A 21,728-nucleotide genomic window follows, 5' to 3' on the forward strand; every position below is an offset into this window, starting at 1 on the left:
AGAAGTGTGTTGCCCATGTCCTGATGGAACTAACCAGATTGTAGACATTGAATGTCTTTAAAATGAATAAAGTCTTAATTTTCTTTCTATCTAACTTGACTTTATGGTGTGTATAGATATGATTCAAAGGAATCTTGAACCCTGCAGACAAACCATGCACAGGTTTTACTTAGGGGATTTGGATTCTGAATTGATAAAAAGGAGATCTTGATGTTGTTGGCATACATATTGCAGTATAATAAAAATAATTAGTTATCACTATGTATGTTAGTCACCAGAGCTCACAAATTTGACTCTCAAAGATTGAAATATACTGTAAGAGCAAGTTTAATTGCAGACATAGATCCTAGGTCACACACCCCAAATCCCAGCCCTTACCCCCAGATTGGACGCTTAGGACTTGCCATGTTTGTCCCCAAACAGCATGTGTCTGCCATTTGTGCCTCCAAACGTACAATCTTTGTCCCCAGACAGCTTGTCTGTGTCACCTTTGCCCCAAAACAGCTTGCCTGTACCAGGTTTACTCCAAACAGCCTATCTGTGCCATCTTTGCCCCAAACAGCCTGCCTGTGCACTCTTCCCCCAAACAACCTACTTGTGCCATTTACAGTATTCCCCAAATAGCTTGTCGGTACAATCTTTGCCCCCAACCAACGTACCTGTGCCATATTTGCCCACTTGCACATCCACATCAATGCTATCACACACTTATACATACATAACTAAATACACACATACTCATTCATTCAGTCATTCACACATACTCATTTATTCACTCATACACACAAACTTCCTCCCTAACCCGCTTTCCTCAACTGCATATTTTATTGTGGCGAGTAAGGTCTCTTTCTCCTCCCAGGTGAAGCAGGAACAGAGCGGGGTCAAGTAATATAATGTAACTTGACCCTACTGCGTTTCTGCTTACACTAGACAGTACAAGAGAGGATGCTTGCACAGTGTGTGAGCAACACAGAGGTAAACTGCGGACCTGTGCGAAAGTGGTTGCGATGGTTGTGTGCTCAGGAGGCAGCTGTTTTGGGCTCCCCGAGGAATTGTTGGGGCCGGCCCAGCCGCCCCTTTCGTCCCACATTAAAGACGACCCTATTCATTCTCATTGTTTATTGTTGAATTTTGACTGATGTTTTACTCCATGGAGCAAGAGAAAAGGCAACTTTAGGGTTGCAATGTTTGCATCTTTTTATATAGGCATCCAAATTGCAAAAAATATAAATCATCTACTTTCTCCTGCAGAAATGGTATTATAGATGACAGAGGCATCCACTTCTCCCTACTCTTACCTCCTCTTGCTGTTTGCTCTCTCTCATTTTCAATTCCTCACTTCCTCAATTTGTCACTTAGCTCTGAAATGTCCTACTATCAACTACCAACTACCATCTATAAATCATGTTGATCTTATTTAATTTCACTTTAAATGTGGGTTTATTGAATTTTTGAGAAATGAAGGCATTTGAATGTTGAGAGTTATATTCTCTGCATTCCTGTCAGTTCTACTGCAGTCCTCTTGGTGCTCAGAAGAAAGTCTCTTGACAGAGCTGAGAGTACCTGCTGTTTCCTCTGAACTTTCATGTGTTAATCAGGGCATACACACGTTTTTGTTTAAGGCTTTTAAATCCACATTTTGGTGTAAGGAACGCAGTTTAACGCAAACGGTTTATCATTCCCAAGAGGAACTAGGAATTGCTAAATATATGAAAATTGTATTCAGGACTACACATTGCTTTAGGTTAACGACTTGCCAAATCTATTGCATAGTCTTTTTAACCCCTTAAGGACAATGGGCGGTCCCAAAACCCATTGAAAACAATGGATTTTGAGCCCGTACATGTACGGGCTTTGTCATTAAGGGGTTAAACTAGATAAATTGGCACTGGATAACCTTAAGTCTGTAAGAGCAGGTCGTTTTTATATGGAAATATTTATATAATTCTTCGATGCCCTGTGAAAGATTGCTAAAAGGTTTTTCTATAACATCTATCACATATACCCTGTTTTCCTACCAAGGATGTTGGCTGCTTTCTAATATTCGGATGGGCAAAGTTTTGCATACGAAGGAGGGCACAACTGACCCTTTCACTAAACTGAATAACCCAAAGGACAAGGTTAGCAGAAACACATGCAATTTCCGGTTCAATTTGGATTTAGACTTATTGAACTCATGTCAACTGGTAACTCTGGAGCATTTCTAGGGACATAACAAAGGGCACACACCAGGGATTTAAAATGTTACCAATAAAAAGCGGAGAACCAGACTGAGAATATAAACAGATCACAGGATACTAGAAAGATGCCGTTTCATCAAATCATATTGTCACAGTGAACAGCAGTCTATAAACTGAGACCCGTTATAAGGATTAGGAAAATACAGCATCATGGGAAACAATCTATCTTATAACTGCAGGTAATAAACAGCTTTCCTTTTATATTTATCTGTCCTATATTCAGGTACAGACTTGGATGAGATTAAAACTGAACCTGGCACTTCAAGGCTGGCAGTTGACAAATGACTTGCCTGCGACCACCTGCATACACATAGCTGCATACTACACTTACGCTTTTGAAATATGGGGCCACGTGTAGCTCACAAAAAAAGGTGGGCTTCAGTGCATGAATTGTAATAAAGACACACAGGAGGCACCATTGACCACTGACCCACAAGATATTTGTCTAGTATGTTTAATGGCCAGTTCGGCATGGCTATATTTGAAAAAAAAAACAGAACACAGAGGTATATGAAGTTTAATAAGTTTTAGTGTATGAAATACGAACTATTGCTGTTAAATTCTGCAACTGTATGACATCATAAACTACAGTTCAGGTAGCCAATCAGTGGCAGGAATGGGCCCTCACCATGGATATGGTTCAAAGCACCTAGGATGGAACAGGAATCCAGATGTAAACCTAACACAATTTTTGTGTGGAGCTTTATATACTGAATCAATAAAAAATAAAAGTTTACAAAACAGCTTTGTTGTTGGCATGGATACTTGCAAAGTAACTAAATTATTACTATATAGGTTAGTAACAAGAGTTTACAAACTTCACTCTTACTCCAAGGATAGAAACATAAGAACAAGTATTAAGATACACACAGTCATTTTGGGAGAAAACTACAGCACCAAAAATATGTGTTGTATTGGTGAACAACCGGGACTATATTGTCTAGGTGTTGTACGTTCCCATAACCAGTGCATTTCATCAAATCCAAATCCACCAATCTCCTTCCCACTCCTGAACAAAGTCACCGAACAAAGCTCACCCACAGCGCTTTTCAGCAGAGAGGAACGTCAGCTTCCAATGCCTGTTGGTCCTAAAGAGCACAGGAAACAGATCAAGAATCTCAGCTGGATTTTGTTTGACATCACACCACAAAGGAACTGTCCATCAATAAGTATTTTGCTTAGTATGTACACTCCACTCTCGTGCATATCCCAAGTCTCTCTTAAAACTATTTATATGCTATAAGTGGTAGACTTGTGCAAATGGATTAAAAACAATTCAGACACATTTTTCATTTCATTTTTGGTTTCCTGCCTTTGTTGTTTCGGGTGAAAATCTAATTTCCGAAATTTGTTTTCACGCACTCTTATTCACTCTCTCATTCTCTTTCATACTCTCCTTCATGCTCTCTTACACTCTCTCATTCACATTCTCTCACACTCTCATTCACTCACACTCTCTTTGAATGTCTCCCCACCTTCTCCGCTGACCGCTTCTGTGTCCCTGCCTCCATGCTGCACAGCTCTGCTTCTTTTCTTACATCTTCTTGTTCCTCTTTCTTCTTTTTTCTTTTTTCTTTCTTAGTTCACTACTCCAATATGTATTACCGTATTTGCTCGATTATTTCAGAGCAAATAGAGGTCTGATTAGGAGACTAAGATCCAGATCCCCCGCACCGCTGCAGGGGACCTGGATCCTCCTGTCTCACCCCCCCATCATACACACACTTACCGGTGCTTCCTGCTGTATTGCCGGAGCAGCGGGTTGACGTCTACGCGATCCGCGTAGACAACGTCCGCTGCAGCCTGAAGGAGGTGTGGCTAGCAGCGGGGGTTGTCTGCGTCCGTCGCGTAGACCTTCCCCGACTGTCAGAGATCAGAGTTCCCCGCACCGGTGCCGCACCGGTGCGGGGAACTCTGATCTCTGACAGCCGGGGAAAGTATACGCGACGGACGCATACAAACCCCTGCTGCCAACTCCACCTCCTTCCAGCTGCAGTGGAAGGCGACGTCAACCCGCTGCCCCGGCTGGAAGCACCGGTAAGAGAGGGCTGAGAGGGGAGAGAGGGGGGGGAGAGGAGGAAGGGGGGGTGAGAGAGGGGGAAGGGGGTGAGAGGGGGGGGAGAGAGTGTGTGTGTTAGTTAAATGGGGGTATAGGGTGTGTGTGTTAAATGGGGGCATAGGGCATTTCTGGAGTGACGTTAAGGGGGCATTTAATAGAGCACTCTGCCTCCTGAAATGCCTTATACCTCCCTATATGCCACTCTGCCCCATAATATGCCTTTTAACCCCCTAAATGCCAGAGTGGCATATAGGGGTATAAGGCATTTCTGGAGGCAGAGTGGCACATAGGGGGTCAAAAGGCATACCATGGGGCACAGTGGCATATAGAGGGTTAAAAGGCATATCATGGGCCACAGTGCCATATTGGAGTGGCAAGCCTTGGGGCAGATGTGCATAACTGGGGGACAGGTTGGAAAATACAAGAAATAAAAACAAAAAAAATATTTTTCTCAATCATAGCTTTTATTAAAAAAAATAGTTTACATGAATTAACATTTACTGGTAAAACTTTTTTCCTTTGGGGTCGTCTTATATTCAGGCTTTTTCTTTTTTTCCTAAGTTAATATTTAGATTTTGGGGGGTCGTCTTATAATCAGGGTCGTCTTATAATCGAGCAAATATGGTAATATTTTTGCATGTCACATGTTTGAACGAATATTGAGGCCTACTCTACTGTTTTTCCTGTGTTTAAATTAATTAGCCGGTGCACAGGCCATGTCTTTTAGTGTGCCAGTATGTGTATTAGTATAGAGTATATATGCAATCTGAAACTGTATGTATTGGTAAGTTTATGCATATACTGTATGTTTTCTTGGTATTTATTAGTATGCCCGTGTAGAACTAGGGTCACGAGGGCCCCCTCATTAAAGTTTGCACTTGATCTTGTGGAATACATCCGCTTCCAAATTCTCGGGGCACTCACCATTTACCAGTGATGGCGTTCACCCATAGTAAGTGTGATTAGACCTGGACACCTCAAGTACCTTAAGTACTTAGCTGGGAAACACTACCTTTGACATTAAAGAAAGTTATTCTGTGTGCTGTGAAACCCATCTATGCTCTCTCTTTCTTTGCCCAAATCTATTCATTCTTATTGATCACTGCTGTATTTTGACTGAGGTTTTTACTCGTTATGGTTTCAGTACTTGCATCCTTCTATGTAGGCTTCCACATAGCAGAAATGATTACATCATCTACTTCAGCTGCAGAAACTGTATTAAGGCAACAAAGAGGCACAAAAAAAATCACAGAAAAAAAGGCTTTCTAAAAAGAAAAGAATCAAAAGCATTTATGTACTGCAGTGAAATACGACAGGTCTTATTGATGATAAGCAGGAAATATGGTACAAGGTAACAGGAAACAAATGGACTTCACAACAAAACGAGGTACTCAACATGTAGAAAAATAATGTCATGTAAAGGAGAAATGTGGGACTGTTGACACAATTACAACATGTGACAGGGGCATCAGCTTTCTTGTAATCACTCAGGCAAATCCTACCAAATGTCCTCCTTTCCCTAAAATCCCTTTACAGCCATCTGCACATGCAGCTGTTGCACCTTCACTGTAACTGTGAGGCTAATTCCTGGAACCTAAAGAGACATGACAGACACTCATAGAATCAAAATGGTATTACTACTCAGAACAATTCCAATTGAATATACATGCCCAAATTCCGGTATATCTGATATCACTTTTGCTGTAAGTATACCATAGGAATTCTAAAATTCTGAAGTTTTATGGATGAAAATGTACTTCTTTAAAGACCAAAACTAGAATAACATATTTTTCTGTGTCTGGTAAAAGCCAGTTGATACATGTTCAATAGCAATAGAAACTCATAATGATTTTAAAATATTCCTATCACTATTCTGCTACTGGGTACCCTTTCCTTTGTGATTTTCCACAACCCAAGAAGTTGAAGAGAAAATCTATGCCAAGTTTAAGTTTCATTTGTGGGCATCTTAACCTACAGCCTGGCGCTTGAATTTTTAAAAGAGAGAAATTTGACACTTGACAGTTTGCTGCTGTGAGTCCACTTGCGGTATTCCTCAGTTCCGTAAGATTTGCTGAAAGTTCTTCCTGGACTCAGTCTTTTGTGACTGAGAAACTCTGCCAATTAATTTTCTTTGCCTAGAATATAAATAGCAGTCATTCCTTTGAAGTGATTCTCCACCCCAATCATTACCATTTCTCCAGGAAGGAGAAGAGTATTCCTTTCTTTATGGTAGCTGATAAATCGGTCCATTCATATTTTAACATGCCTGCACTAGATAGAGTCGAAATCTCTCAACTCACATTTTGAGGCCAGAGACTCTGGGCTTCTTCCTGCTGTAAGCGGGCTCCCCAACCCTTTCTGTTGTCTGTGGTGAGAGGTAGCTGGTTGGCCCTTGATAAGGAAATCCCCTGATCTACAGTATGGCTTCTGGTTTTAATCACGAATGTTACTGAGCACTTTCACTGGAATGTATGTATACTGAGCTATTTTATGGTTCTTGGGGTTGAACTGGCAAAGGAGGACTGACTGAGGTGCCGTCAGATTTCATTGCACCTGCTTGGCCATGCCTACTAGGTGAACGCTTAAACTCTTCTGTGGGATATCACAAACTTCCCTTTTTAGGTACAATTTAATGTCCCTGACAGCCTCAATAAAGAAGAATGCATACTTAAGTACTCAGTGAGTATGCTTAAAAAATGTACTTACCTGAGATCAAATCTGCAGCTGGCATCCTACTCCATGGCCTGGTCAAGCAACCAATAAGTGCCAACAATCACCAGAACACTGGTGAGGAGGGCTGCTGTAGAAGAGGGCATTTTCCTCACATGCATGAGTGCAGCAGTTTGAGCAGACCTCCACCAATGGCATTTACCTGCACATCAAAAAATTGGGTGGTGGGTGAGGGGTAAATGCATTTGGGTAGAATCTGCACAGAAAGTCTTGACCTGACTCCCCAATTTAATGCAAGTTAAAAATGCCACGTGATTCCAGTATCACATGTTTCCCTAAATGTTTTTGGCTGGTACTGTTTAATGCCTACATGTACAAGTTTAAACATATGACCTTTAGCACAGGGTTTGTAGGGATGACTCCCAGGCAATGTGGTAAAGGTGTAGTCAGAACATGATTCCTATGTGTATATGCGTAAAACTATATCCAATGCATTTCATATTGAAGGCAGTCAGCGGCGTAACTACAGGGGACGCAACCCAGATGAGCCCTGTAACCACTTGTTCCTGTACCACTCCAAAATTGTTCAGAAAGGGCCCTTCTCACCTGCACTGTGCAGCAGGGTAATGTCATGTCACCCCGCAGTGAAATCAAGGAAATCTGCAGGAGAAATAAGGAAGTGCAGATGGGAGGGAGGGAGTATGTATATTTGTATCCATGTGAGCATGCATGTCTATGTGTAAGTGTATGTGATCATGCATGTTTATGTATATGTGTATGTGAGCATGAATGTGTATGTATAAGTGTATGTGGGCATGAATGTCTACATATAAGTGTATGTGACCATGGATGTGGATGTGTGTGTGAGCATGGATGTGTAATTGTGTACGTGTGTGTTAGTGGGTATGAGTAAATGTGTCTGTTAGCATGTGTACATTTGTGTGTTTACATACGTGTGCCATACTGTATGTTGGAGGGGGCAAAATTGCACAGATAAGCTGTTTGGGGCACTGACAAGCTGGAGCAAATATGACACAGGCAGGTTGCTTGGGACACTGATTGCCTTTGCATGGGGTAAATGTGACACTGACAAGCTGTTTGAGGACAAAGGAGGTACACACAAGCTGTTTGGGGATAAAGGTGCCACTGTAGGACATGTTGCTCATTGAAGTTGGGTGGCCCTGGGACAATTTTCACACCAGGGTCCTGTGGTTTCTAGTTACACCTCTGAAGGCAGTGCTGAACACAAGATAGTAAAGGCAAATAAAAAGTTGTTTGATTACAGCCTGTTGACCTCAACAGACATGGAAAGATACAGAAGTTCATTAAAATCCCCAAACCTGATAACCAGGACTCGTAGTTACGAAAAGCACACACACGTGATTTAAGAGGCAAAATCGGTGATGATGCAGTGCTCTAGTGGTCTTGCCCTTATCATGTAAAATGCATATGTATTATCACATCTCTGGATATGGGATTCTTTTGTGTTTGTGGTTCTTGAGGTGACTGGATTCCTTGCAAGCAGTTTGTATTTGCAAAAATGAAAACATGATAATAAAAAATATAAAAAATTGTTCACATATATTCAACGTTTTAACATCTTAATTGATGAAATACTGTTTTTGTAAAATATTGGGGACACCGTACATGTAAATTCAAACATTGAATCTAATTCTAGAAGAATGTTTGAAGGTTTCATTTAATCAGAATTAAGTTGTATGACTAACGTTGGTAGGGAGGACTAACACTGTATAATGGGCTCAACAGCAGAAAATTAAAACCTTATAATCAGGGTATCTGCACAAGCTGTAATGTGTTTTTCATTATTTTAATTTGAGACAAAAATTAGGGAGATCTAAATCTAAAAATGCTGGATAATGAAAACATTCTTTGCAGCATTCTTTTATGAGAAGCATTTCTCCTGTTTTCATCTCTGTGAAAAACTATATTACAGTTTTGGATGATCTTTTGGAATACTTAACTGCCAAATCCAATTCTAACTCTCCTGAGATTCTTTGGTAATTTAACTTTAAATGTAAAAGAAAATACTATGACAATAAGTATGAATCTTCTCAATTGTATTTATTCCTCATATCTACTGAAAAACATTTACCCATTACTTCTCCATGGGGCACTTTGGTTCTATGGTTATGTGATCCTTCCATGATTGTAAGCCAGATTGATGGTTTCCCAATCTGTACAAAAGGAGTCCCTACTTTTTATCAGCTCTAAAATTGAGTTTCTTTTGTGGATAACTTAGTTGAATAGTTGTATTTATATGTTAACATAAACTTATTTTATAACAGACTAGAGTTTTAAGGATTTGATGGCTCATTTATCACACTCTTCACAAGCCTTAACAAACACTTCTAGTTCATCCAATTACCCTAAAAATAGTGCTTTCACCAGGCTCGTGCTGGACCGGGTTTACATGAAAAACTAGGCTGCATGAATGTGTATGTGTAAGTGTGTGTTAGCATGAATGTGTATGTGTGTGAGCAGGAGTGTGTTTTAGTATGAATGTGTATGTGTAAGTGTGTGTGTTAGCATGAATGTGTATGTGTGTGAGCAGGAGTGTGTTTTAGTATGAATGTGTATGTGTAAGTGTGTGTGTTAGCATGAATGTGTAAGTGTGTGAGCAGGAGTGTGTTTTAGTATGAATGTGTATGTGTAAGTGTGTGTGTTAGCATGAATGTGTAAGTGTGTGAGCAGGAGTGTGTTTTAGTATGAATGTGTATGTGTAAGTGTGTGTGTTAGCATGAATGTGTAAGTGTGTGAGGAGGAGTGTGTTTTAGTATGAATGTGTATGTGTAAGTGTGTGTGTTAGCATGAATGTGTAAGTGTGTGAGCAGGAGGGTTTTTTAGTATGAATGTGTATGTGTAAGTGTGTGTGTTAGCATGAATGTGTAAGTGTGTGAGCAGGAGTGTGTTTTAGTATGAATGTGTATGTGTAAAATTTCTGTGCCTGGTAACAGTCATTAACAAGTTAATATGATCGCTAGTTTTCTCAAGTTAATTCCACAACAAAAAAAAGAGAGTTGCTAGGCAGGTGCAGGCAAATGCAATGTGATGAGGATATTAGAAATAGAGAAATATGGATTTTGCCACCAGGTCATTTCTTGCCATACCTGGTTAAGCATGTCATTATCAATGTGTTGTGTTCTACCAGAATGGGTAAAACATGTACATTATAGAAGCAATAATGATACAAAATATATAGAAAATATAATGCACAAATAGGGATATGTAGCAGCTGGATTTGTAAAATTAAGGTCAGAAAATATATAACCCTTTTTACCTGCTTAGACGTTGTTCAAATGGTTCTATTAGGGCTCAAACCCCAATTCTTATTAAGGTTAGCATGGGAGCATCAAATGGTGCAGTCACACTGCAAGCTGTGGTAAGGGCCACCCGTGTCCATGTATAGATAAATGTGTATATATGTATTAATATTTGTCTTGGAACATACTCCAGTGCTTGTGTGAAACTGGCACTGATATGCTATTATGCTATGGCACAAATAAATGCAAGGTACTAATTCCGGACATAAACAGGTCAGTGATATGCACCTTGCAAATTCCTGTACACCAAGATACCTCATTGGCACCCTTATTCTCCAACATTATATTTATGGAAATCATCATATATCTTGGGTCAGGGCTGGATATCTAGCATACACGCTTGTGTTCAGTTACATTATTTGATAGCCTGCAATAAAGCCCAAAAGCACCCCTAACTTACCTGTTAGTTAGTTCTTTTTTAACGTGAGGCTCCCTGCTGTATCCATCCAGCAAAAGGGTTTGAGGTCAGATATGAAAGTATAGGTTTGGAATTGTTTTTCTTTATATATGATAACTATGTAGTGCAGGATTATTTTATTAATGTACGCCTTTCATTTGGTGGAAATACAATCCATGCAGTTACAACTCAAAATCAAACCCGAAAAGCTTTCAACACATAAAACACAATCAAATAGCACTGATTTCATGTACTTTATTTAATAAAAGGTAAGTGCACATTTTACTATTTCTGTTAAAAACCCAGGGTACTGCTGCATGCATATTGAGAGGCGGCTGCTTCTGTAAAACATTCAACCTAAAAAAAGAGTAATATAACCCAATTTGTGGAACGCCAGAGGGCATGTGAGTGCCAGAGTGGACAGCTGCATGTGAGTAAATATTTTATCTCTCTGGCTTGGCTTTAAAGCTCTAGGTAGTTCCTCCTTCAAGGAGGAGTGGTGTTGACCCTGCTTAATGTATATTTTAAATCTGTTTTATTACATTTTACTGCTAATTGCTTAGTGAACGAACCTGAGTGATGCATATCATAAAAATTAATTACTACTAATATAATCCAGAAACCCCTGCAGAATAGTTACACAGTGCCATGGCCAATGCTGTTAAACATAGCCAATGTTGTTAAGAATTCATGTGCCTTGAATCTTTAGGACAGGGGTTTTTTTTGTATAGTATTAGTTTGTTCCAAATGTTCTTCTTCCTTCTATAAAACAATGAGCTGCAAGGTACTTCTGAACACTTGAATGATTTTCACTGAATATTTACAAATCATCCCTATTTTTTTCTGTTTTAGAAATATAGGAAAATATGCAAAAGAAAGAAGTCAAATTTGCATTTCCTGGCCTTGAGAGGACATTTACTTTCCTCTTGACCAAAGTATTCGTAACGTTCTAACCAGGTAGCAACCAGCAAGTTTAGCTGGATTCTCAATGGAAGCCTCATCTCTACTAGGCTCTGAATATTAATTTGTGAGGCATATGTATAGGAATTGCTTTTTGAGGGTCACTTTATGGAGCTTAATGATAGCTGTACGTTGAATATTCCTTCCCATGGTTTTGCTCATGCTTGTTTAATGACTGTTTTACCAAGTATGCATAAAGTATTTCTTAAAAAGATCAGAGTTCTAGAACTCTCTAGTTACTCATAGAGTATCTACTAGACTTGTGCATTCGTATTCGGGCGAACATGAAAACTAACATGAATGGTGCGTTTTCGTTGTTCAGCCCGAATACCGAAGAAACGAACATGGTGGTGGTGGCGGCGGCGGCAAGACATATACGAAGACACACAACACGAAGAATTTTCATGTTCATATACATTTACTAATCTCCTTGGTCCCCTCCCCATTTAGCCTACGTTACACAACATCGTGGGGTTACCAGGAGTGGAAATCCATAGGTTCGCCGTCAGGAGTTAAAGGGTCGTGGAAGCAACTCTATTGGTCACTGGCAGGGGCCTTCTCTGACATCAACCAATTGGAGGAGGCCCCTGCCGGCGACCAATAGAGTTACTCACACGGACCTTTAACTTCTGGAGCGGGGAGACCAGTGGTCTCCCAGGGTTGAGATTCAGCACCAGAATTTTAAAAGTCTAAATGAATGACTCTATTGGTCGCCAGCAGCGGGATCGTCTGCCATCAACCACTTCATTGGTTGATGGCAGAGGAGCCCCCTGCCGGCGACCAATAGAGTTGCTTTTATGGACCTTTAAAATCCTGGCGCCAAAGCAGCTGTGAGTGCGTATCGCGTTAACCCCGTATTATACTACAAAAAAACGGCAAAAAAATGAACACGAGGAATGTACACGAACATTCACCCAAACCAAAGGAAGGGGTGAATAATTGTGGAATATGAAGATTTTTTCCCCCACACGAACACGAAGACGAACACAAACAGTTGGCCGGCGCCCAAGTCTAGTAACTACTGCTTATGAGGGCAGTTCCATGCAACACTCTGTAATAAATGTAAAGCATCATGTAATAAATGTAATACAATTGAGAATAGTATTGCAACAAGCCTCAATAATTATATCTGGCTATTTGGCTATTAAAATGTAATATAATCAGCGGATGTAGTATTCATATACGCAAGCAAGGGATGAATATTTTATGTATGGTATTGTTTTACAGGAGGAGCAATTAATTTGATAAATAATCATACTTCAGTATTGTAGCAGATTGCAGCAGAATATATTTGCAACCCCCTATGGTAACAAAAGGCTAAAGAGAAAATGCAGCTTCACAGAGAACCATCACTAAGAATCTCTATGTCCAGTTCTCCATAAACATGTCGGAGGGAGTCACAGTCCAGAGTGGCAATTAATTTCCTTGGACCTACTCGCCTTGGTACAAATTTCTCTTCCCAGCTCAGTGTTGAATTTGTTGGAACTTCCCTGAAATAGATTGAATGATGCATTACCAATTAGTGGTTACAAGTAAACCAAAATTTCACATGATTGACAACTAAATCTCACTAGACACCAGAGAGGTGGGTTGCATGGGGAACAAAGAACCACGTCACACTGTCACTGTTTCACTCCAATTAGTCCCTGTGTTTTCACCACCACTTGTCAACAGATATCAAGCACTAAATAGCTTTCGGTAAATTGTATACATGGTTACATAAATTGTTCGTAGACTTTGTGTATCTGCTGCTTTTATGCAAAAGGATTAAAATCAAAATAATCATTTTTGCCTGGAAGGAAATATGGTGATGAATGCTTCCAAGTAATGTGCTGAGCCATCACCAGGCAGATGTTATTTATCATTCTTGAATACCTAGATGCAAATAGGATTATTATTTAAATAAACTGCAGCTAGCCCCTGTTTCCTTTCCTGCATTCAGAAGCCCCGCAGCTTTATCTAAATAAGGCAACTTCAATCAGATGCTGAGCTACGGAATCAATAGTTTTTAGTGTTAAATGAATAGAGACTCAGCGAGGAGTACTTGTTAAAGACTTTAGAAAAGTTCCTTGACATCACACTGATAGCAAACCATTGCTGCGATGCATGGCTCAGAGCCTGTTTACGTAAAAACGGGCATGTTGTTTTATAGGTATTCATTGATTTCAGATTAACCCTCTGGGCCAATAATGCCTTTTTATAACCATCTTTATTAATAAAGAAGTTTCTAGAAACAAGTTCTATAGACCCAGGAGGGTATACTACTTCAATAGCCGCACAAATTCACACCATACACGGAAGCTTCCCAGGGCCCCCCCCCCTCCTGGTCAGGTCATGAAATTAGGTGGGTGAAGAACTAAGTCAATGAAGTTGGAATACCTATAGACAGGTTCCAGGAATCACAGCCGTTTACCGGGGGGCCTCCTAGGCACCTGCTGATATTTAGGTAGAGGGAGTAGTTTTGTGGTGGCCATGCACACCTTTTATCTACTTTCTGCCTTTTGGGGGCTGTACTTGGCCACCACAAAACTACTCCGTCTACCTAAATATCAGCAGGTGCCTGGGAGGCCCCCGGTAAACGGCTGTGATTCCTGGAACCTTCAGGGCAAACACAAATGAGTTTCTAGCATTAAAGACGCAAATGTGCATTTTGTACTGAGCTCTAGAAAGTCTGATGAGTTTTTAATGAGATCCTTGTAAGACCCAATTATAAGTCTACCTGAAAATTTCCCATAAATCATTCACAAAACTCTTAAAATGATGGAGCATCAAATTGTATATGTGTTCCTCACCTGAATATTTGAGTTTTAGTCTTCATGAGGCCTGGTCCACTGACTCGCAGGGTAATATTCTGGAGTTTCTTCTTTAATGGATTTGTAAACTCCACAATCACTGTCATTTCTTTACCAATAACTCCCTCTCCAGCAATCTAAAATAGAGGTAACAGTGTTTAAATAATCTTGAACTCTACTTCTCTTCCAATGTAATGTAGAGGCTTATGTCACACATGTACACCCATAGTCACGTCACACTTCATTCAATATTGTTGCAAACCACTATTTGTTAAATATTGAATTATTTTGATGCTATATTTTTTCACACAATTCAGAAATAATCTAAAGCAGGTCCTTTCCCATCCTTTCTTGAACAAAACAGAACTAGGAATACGTGATTCTGCTCACCCTTAATTGTTACAGACAGAGCCTAAAGCCTCATGTATGATGGGTAAGCACCCAATACACTATCTATTTGAACTCTTCTTCAGCTATTACACAGAGACATTAATACTACTTTACTGTGCATCATTTCTAACCTTTACCTTATATGTGCGGCCATTGTGAGATTAGCTACTAATGCAGCAGTTGATCCTCACTCATATGAATGGCTATATAGTCCTCTAAACGGTGACCCCATCATCTGCCTTCACACTCTGCTCTCCTCAGTCCAAATGTTTCATATCCTTTACTCCCATCCTCACGGTCCTGATCTATATTTCTCCTTCTATCTCACGTACTAATTGTCTAAAACAAAAAGTACATACATACACTACTTTAAGGACATTTACTTTAAAGACTCATGAGTAAGGACATAGTTGCAGCACAGCCAGTCCCCTATTCACACAGTATGACGCCAGCACTTCAGTTCACCTTTCGATCGTCTTTTGAGCAGTTTGTGTTTTATGATGGAAATGACCTAACCATTGCCGTGCAGTAAATGCACTGATAGCTGAAAAAAGGTAGTTCGTGTTACATACATGCTATGTCTGGACCCATTGTGTAGGGTAATGTGGGCTATGCCTGTGTACCACATCAACTGATACTGTGTCTTCAACACACTTCTCCCTATTATATATATTATTATCTGTCCTGCATTCTGCACACCGTGGACACCAACTACTACGCTAGTGTTAAAGCATTAATAAATAAACAGCAATTGAGTTCTGGGTGTTTGTACATATTTAGGTAAATAGGTCCCTTGCTGTAGTTGCTGCCTTCCTATAGTTGATCTAATTTATTACCATTTCAGTGTGTTTAATAAAAATCTCTTGTGTGCAGCTAAGAATATAATAATCACTTCAATCATGATTATTACAATAGTCCTAGTCATCAATTTCAGATTCGGCATTCCACTGAATAGATACATTACACTCGTATCAACACTATCATTGTTAATGCCCTCTCCTTATTAAGTTATTCAGTGACAAATCTGTCCATCAGCTGAGCACTTCTAGATGCCTGGGCTTGCCAGTGGGGATTTAATGTGGTAAATGTATAATTATGCGGCTGCTGCAATAAATATGTCATGTCTATGTAAATACAAAAGGCACATCAATTTCCTTGTAAATCCAATCTTACATATTTAGTGCATCCACTATGTTTAACTCCTGCACTGACAGAGAGGTTGACAGCTCATTTCACAGCGACCATGTTGGTTACTGCTTTCAAACTCCAGAAAAAGAGTAAGAAACCTATGAAAAGAGTAGGGAACCTAGGTACTTTAAGGCCAGCAGCTGCCCAATGACATAACGGCAGCCCCTGGCCACACATACATTTTTATGCTTATGTCGCAAGCGGCCATGCATTTCCAGCTGGTGGCCACACACTGCAGCACCTGATCACATCAAGTGGGTATGGGGCACTGTCTGCCAGTGGCCCAAAGGGTGTTTGCCCAATTCAGATCTGACTGCATGAATACCAAATGGCTTAACTGAGTTAGAATGACCTTGATAAGTGTATCAGTATTTATCTATCCAGGGCTGTATCTTGGCACTTTACAGGGGGTGGCATAAAAAGCTGTCTCCCAAAGCCCTTACTTGGGCCCGGGAGTTCTTTCTGGATGGCTTTGTGTAAAAAGACATGTGTTTCTGCAGCTCTCTTTCTCCACAAATCTATCTGCATTACTGGCCACTTTCCCAGCAAAAAGAACAGCCTATCGATGTAGCTCCAATCGAGGGGGGGATGGGTTGTGCCCGGAAGCTTTTGCGGGCAGTGACGTAGCAGTGGCAACAGAGGCGGACCTCCCCTGAACGTAACGTACGTTTATAGAGTATACAAAAATACATATTTGTGTGTGAGAATGTATGTGTGTCTGTGTCAGCATGAATGTGTATGTAAAAGTGTGTAAGCATGGACATGGTTGGGAATGTTAAGCTGCTTGGCGAACAAAAATTGCAGGACCAAGCTGTCTGGCACAAAGATGGCATTATTAAGCTGTTTGGGCACAAAGATGGCACTGTATACGTTGCGCAAATGGTGTGTGAATGTTGCTATTGCACTCATCAAGCTCACAGCATGGATATATATCTATATCTCTCTCTCTATATATATATATGTGTTACAAATATATACAGTACATACGTGTACATACATATTCCTATTCTTATGGACATGCTTTTACAGTCAAGCTTACATATGAGCATCTACATACAAATGAGATTCTTATTATCACAGAAGCGGTACAAACACAAATATCATTCTGACCTTGATACGCAAATCAGGAACTTTCAATGCCACAATCTTCTGTTGGGCCAGGATCTTCTTTGTTTCATTAATACGAGCCGTAACAAAAAAATGCAGAGAGGCTTGCTCTACCAGTTTGCTTAAGTACTCATTGGCTCTTATTTGAACGTCCACTGTTTTAGCTAATGGAAAAATGAAAGAGAATACAAAATTTAGATTTTGAAGTGGGGATTTGAAAACACTAAATAGTGTATATTACTCATTTTTTTTTGCAAATAACTTAATTGTAATTTGAACAAATTCTATCACTCTACTCTCAATGGTCAGCTAAGGATTACTATACTCAATTTAAGCACTCGTCTCCTATGTCCATAGCTTTTTTCAGCATTCAATCACATAATCTTCAGTTAATAAATAGACTTTAATGTAAATCACTTGAAAGCTCTGTTGGCTACATTAGAGGCGTGGGGTCAAAAAAGATTATGCAGAGAGCTACAGTATTACTTCTGCTCCAAAATGGAATCCAATTTCCAATTTCTGTTTTAGTTTGTAAACATAATAAGGGAAAAAAGCACAATTTTCATCTTTTTTTTTTTTATTTTTTTTTACATCAAGTGCTTGTCCTTAGATCAGTATGCAGCACCAGTAAAAATCTTAATACACCCTTATGCATAGAGAAAGAGGAAATGTATTCCAAACATTAGTTATCAGCATGGTCTACATATAAGTGTGTATGTGAGCATGGATGTCTATGTATAAGTGTGTGTGAGCTTGAAGGTCTATGTATAAGTGGCTGTGAGCATGGATATATATATATATATATATATATATGTGAGCATAGATGTCTATTTATAAGTGTGTGTGAGCATGGACGTCTGTGTATAAGTGTGTGTGAGTTTGGATGAGTAAGTATGCGTGTGAGCATGTATGTGTAAGTGGTGTGAGATGGAGCGTGTGTTAGCATGAATAGTGTAAGAGGGAGTGTGTGTGTAGTTATGTCGGGGTGTAAGTGCATTTACATACGTGTGCCAGGGTGTATGTTGGGGGAGAAAGGGCAAAGAAGGCATAGACAAGTTGTTTGGGGGCAAGGATGGCACAGATAAGCTGTTTGGAGGCACTGACAAGCTGGGGCAAAGATGGCACAGGCAGGCTGTTTGGGGGTTAGGGTGGCATTGATAAGCTGATTGGGAAAAAGACACTCACAAGCACTCACAGGGTCACCCTAGAGGCTGGAACCTTTATAGCGTTACTGGTCACCCTACAGTGAAATATGTGTTGTTTTCTTTTTTTCTGCCACTTAAACGTTAACAATATATATAACCAGTTTCATATTGAATTCTACCAAAGTAGGATATATATATATTAAATCTTACATGATCCAGGCTCCAGAGTCACTTCAAGATTCTTATTCATGAACTCAGCCTTCAAGACTCCAGTGTAAAAAACAATATGTCCAGTAAGAAAAGCAGTTATTGTATAACGATCTGAGCTCCGGTTCATGAAAGCTAAAGTGACTTTGAAGTCACTGCCAAATACCGAATTATCTGTCTGAAAGTCCATATCAACGTCGGGCACAGACTGTAGCTGATCACCATCTCTGATTTCCTTTTTGACACCGTACATTAGGGCAGCCTCGAGAGCTAGTCTCTCTTCTTCTGTGCCTGTTAAAAGGACAAAAGACAAAAAAAATATCAGGCCATGTTCATTCCAGGACAACTTATACATTTATTTTTCAAATGTAGTGTTCTACATGATAAGTTGGATAACAATTAAATGCCAAACATGGAAAATGGTCATACTATTATTGTTATCGTTTATTAATATAACGCCAACAATTTACGTAGCGCTTAATACAATACCAAGATAAACTGATACATAAGGTGGAGAGAGCCCTGCTTACAACCTTAAAATCTTCAGGTATATAATAAAATCTATCTGGCATCCAATCTGGGAGATTTTATGAGTCATTTAATAAAGCAATCACATAGAGGGTTAGGTATAAACAGAAAAAAAACTTGGAACTTGGAAAATGGTTTTATCACTATAGTGACCGGTAGAATGGTGTAATTCAGCAGGACTTTTTATACATAACCCATATTGTCTTAGTTTAATATAAATATTGTTTTTGGGAGCCAAATCAGATATTTTATACGCTCAAATAGTGGTACCACTTAGGCAGACTGAGCAGCTCCTTAGGGCCCCTAGTGATCTATGTAACTCCCATTTGAGCATGGAAAGAAGAGGTTACCATGGTTTTACAGCGTTACAACACTATAACATATTTGCAAGAAAACAAAAAAATGCAAATCCTTTGTTTAGAATCATATGCTTTGTGAACAATTAACCCCACTAAAGAAAGCCCCAGGCGAGAGCATGGAGCAAGAAGGGCGCATGACTGAGGGGACGACAGGCAGCCCTCTCCCCCTCCCGTTTTCCTGTTTTTCAGTAAATTTGCTGAGTCAGCTAGGGGGGCCGGCGGGCAATGTTGATTGACGGCCCTGAGCCCACCCCGTTTAGGTCACTTTTTCGATTGACCAGGAAAGCTTTCCCTCCCACCCACCCCTCTCCTTTTTCTGTTTCTTGGCGGTTGGTTATCAAGCTGGCATAGCGCAAGGGTTAACCACCTTAGGTGTGGTTTGACCCGTGGTGCACAGGCCCTCTGCCTAAGTGCAGGACACTCCTTGGGCTTGTGCCTTGGTGAATCCTAGCCGTGACAATGGCTGCCGTGCAGGGGACGCCGGTGGTCTCTACGTTTTACGGTTTTACGCCTGTGCCAGCCGGTTCGGTTGTTTACAATTTAGGGTTACGATTTGTAGCCTTTATATTTGGTTTACAGTTGTTAGTTTTAAGGCTTGCACGTGTCATAAGTAAGTCGGGTGGTGCGGCACGTGCATTGCTATATTATATACTATGTTATATGTGTTTACAAATAAAGTTCATTTTACTATGAATAAAGTTATTTATATCTGTGTCACGGTGTGGAAGGCGTAAAGCGGACTGCACCGTGGCCTTATTTTTCCATAGTTGACTATAATAAAGCATTATATTATTTACTTTGTGTTTGTGTATTTATTTCGGGAAGGGGGGTAAAGAGGGCGTCGCATTGGTGCTACCTCAGTCATGCATCCTCTCTTAGACTTAAGATCTTAGAACTTCTATCAGTTATCCAGCACTATAGTAAAGTAATAGTCAAGCAATTTGAATATTTCCCTGAGCATAAACAAAGTGTACTTAGGACTCCATATTGTAATGAGACATATTTAGATGAATCTAGCTGCATACCATATGTCTTGCTTCCTTTACATTTTTTAATACAAGATATGTTTTTCAGGTAGCTCCAAATACCATTAATCACATCATGTGACAAGTACCCATTCTATTGATAACATAATTACATGTTTGTGCATTGACCGCTGCAAACGTCTTTCTTTCTATTATATGTAGTCTCTTAGTCTTGCATGGTCTTAGTGCATTCCTTTATTTCTTTTCCCATCTAGAAACCCCTCCCCCGCATCTAGAGATCAATATTTCTTAAAACTGCTGTTTCAAGCCAAAACACCCAGTCTTCAACCTCTCCACGATATAACAGATGCTGAATGCTTTTGCAAGACTAATCAGACTAGGCCACACTTCTCAATACTCACACCAAAGCTGGTTTTACACTGTATGAGATTTTGTCTGTCTTTTAGATTTCAATTTTAAAACCAAGTTCTCACCTAGACAGCTCTTAACAAAGTCTCACCATTTTACATTTAATCTCTTATTATTACATTGTTTCTTCAACTCTACCCATCAGTTTTGAATACCCTATACTTTGACCCAGCGTGCTTTCTGATGACTTCGGACTCTTCAAGACATCCCTTCTTATCTGGCAGAAACCCTGCGAATGTTCTAGTAGTGCTTTTGTTAGTCATTCAGCCTTAATGCACTGTTCTCTTCCTGTCCTCTAAAACTGCAATGTAGCATTACACCTCCCATTCTGACATAAGTTTTAGTGGCTAATCAATAATTTCTTTGCTGTTGTACATGTGTTTATGGCTAGTATTAGAAATAGACATAGCAAGCATTAATCCTGAATTCAGGATTTACAAGGGTTGGCAAACATGGGCAAATTATTACTTCGGATATCACTGCATTGCCACTCTAAGCAATTGACTTATCAATACCTGTAACTGAGTGTCCTGGCAATTGTGACTCTGCCACAGGGCTTGTGCATATTTAATCTGTTTCTTGTTTTACCCTTTGTGTGTTTTATCTGAAGGATGGAAATTATCTGGATAGAAATAAGCAGCAAGATGTGGGAAACATGAAGTAGAGTAGCAGACACAGCCTGTGCTGCCAGCAACCACATCAAATATGCCTCCAAATCAATTACAATGCAAACAAATATTTCAATATGATGTCAGCAGTGAAAAGTCATCAGGTGGCTGCTGGCCTTAAAGTGCCAGGGCCGCCACATCATCGCCAGTCCGGCCCTGATTTTCAGTCATTTGACAGAAAACCCTGGTATTAATATTATTATTTTTTACAGAACTCTGGTCACCTAGAGTATTGTGTACAGTTCTGGAGGCCCTACTTCCAGAAGCATAATGACAACCTGGA

General features: G+C 39.9%; 1 protein-coding gene across 1 annotated transcript in view; it reads right to left on the minus strand.

The window, feature by feature from the left end:
* Window positions 1–12,859: 12,859 nt before the first annotated feature.
* The window catches only part of F13A1 (coagulation factor XIII A chain), a 32,554-nt gene continuing 23,685 nt past the window's right edge, over window positions 12,860–21,728 (minus strand). The window contains exons 12-15 of the mRNA XM_053468218.1: window positions 18,500–18,787; window positions 17,148–17,308; window positions 14,460–14,596; window positions 12,860–13,157 (exon numbers count right to left, since the gene is read on the minus strand). Coding sequence (XP_053324193.1) covers window positions 13,004–13,157; window positions 14,460–14,596; window positions 17,148–17,308; window positions 18,500–18,787 — 740 coding nt within the window. The 3' untranslated portion in view covers window positions 12,860–13,003. The remainder of the gene's footprint in view (window positions 13,158–14,459; window positions 14,597–17,147; window positions 17,309–18,499; window positions 18,788–21,728) is intronic.

Source organism: Spea bombifrons, chromosome 5 (genome assembly GCF_027358695.1).
Source record: "Spea bombifrons isolate aSpeBom1 chromosome 5, aSpeBom1.2.pri, whole genome shotgun sequence".
Taxonomy (NCBI): domain Eukaryota; kingdom Metazoa; phylum Chordata; class Amphibia; order Anura; family Pelobatidae; genus Spea; species Spea bombifrons.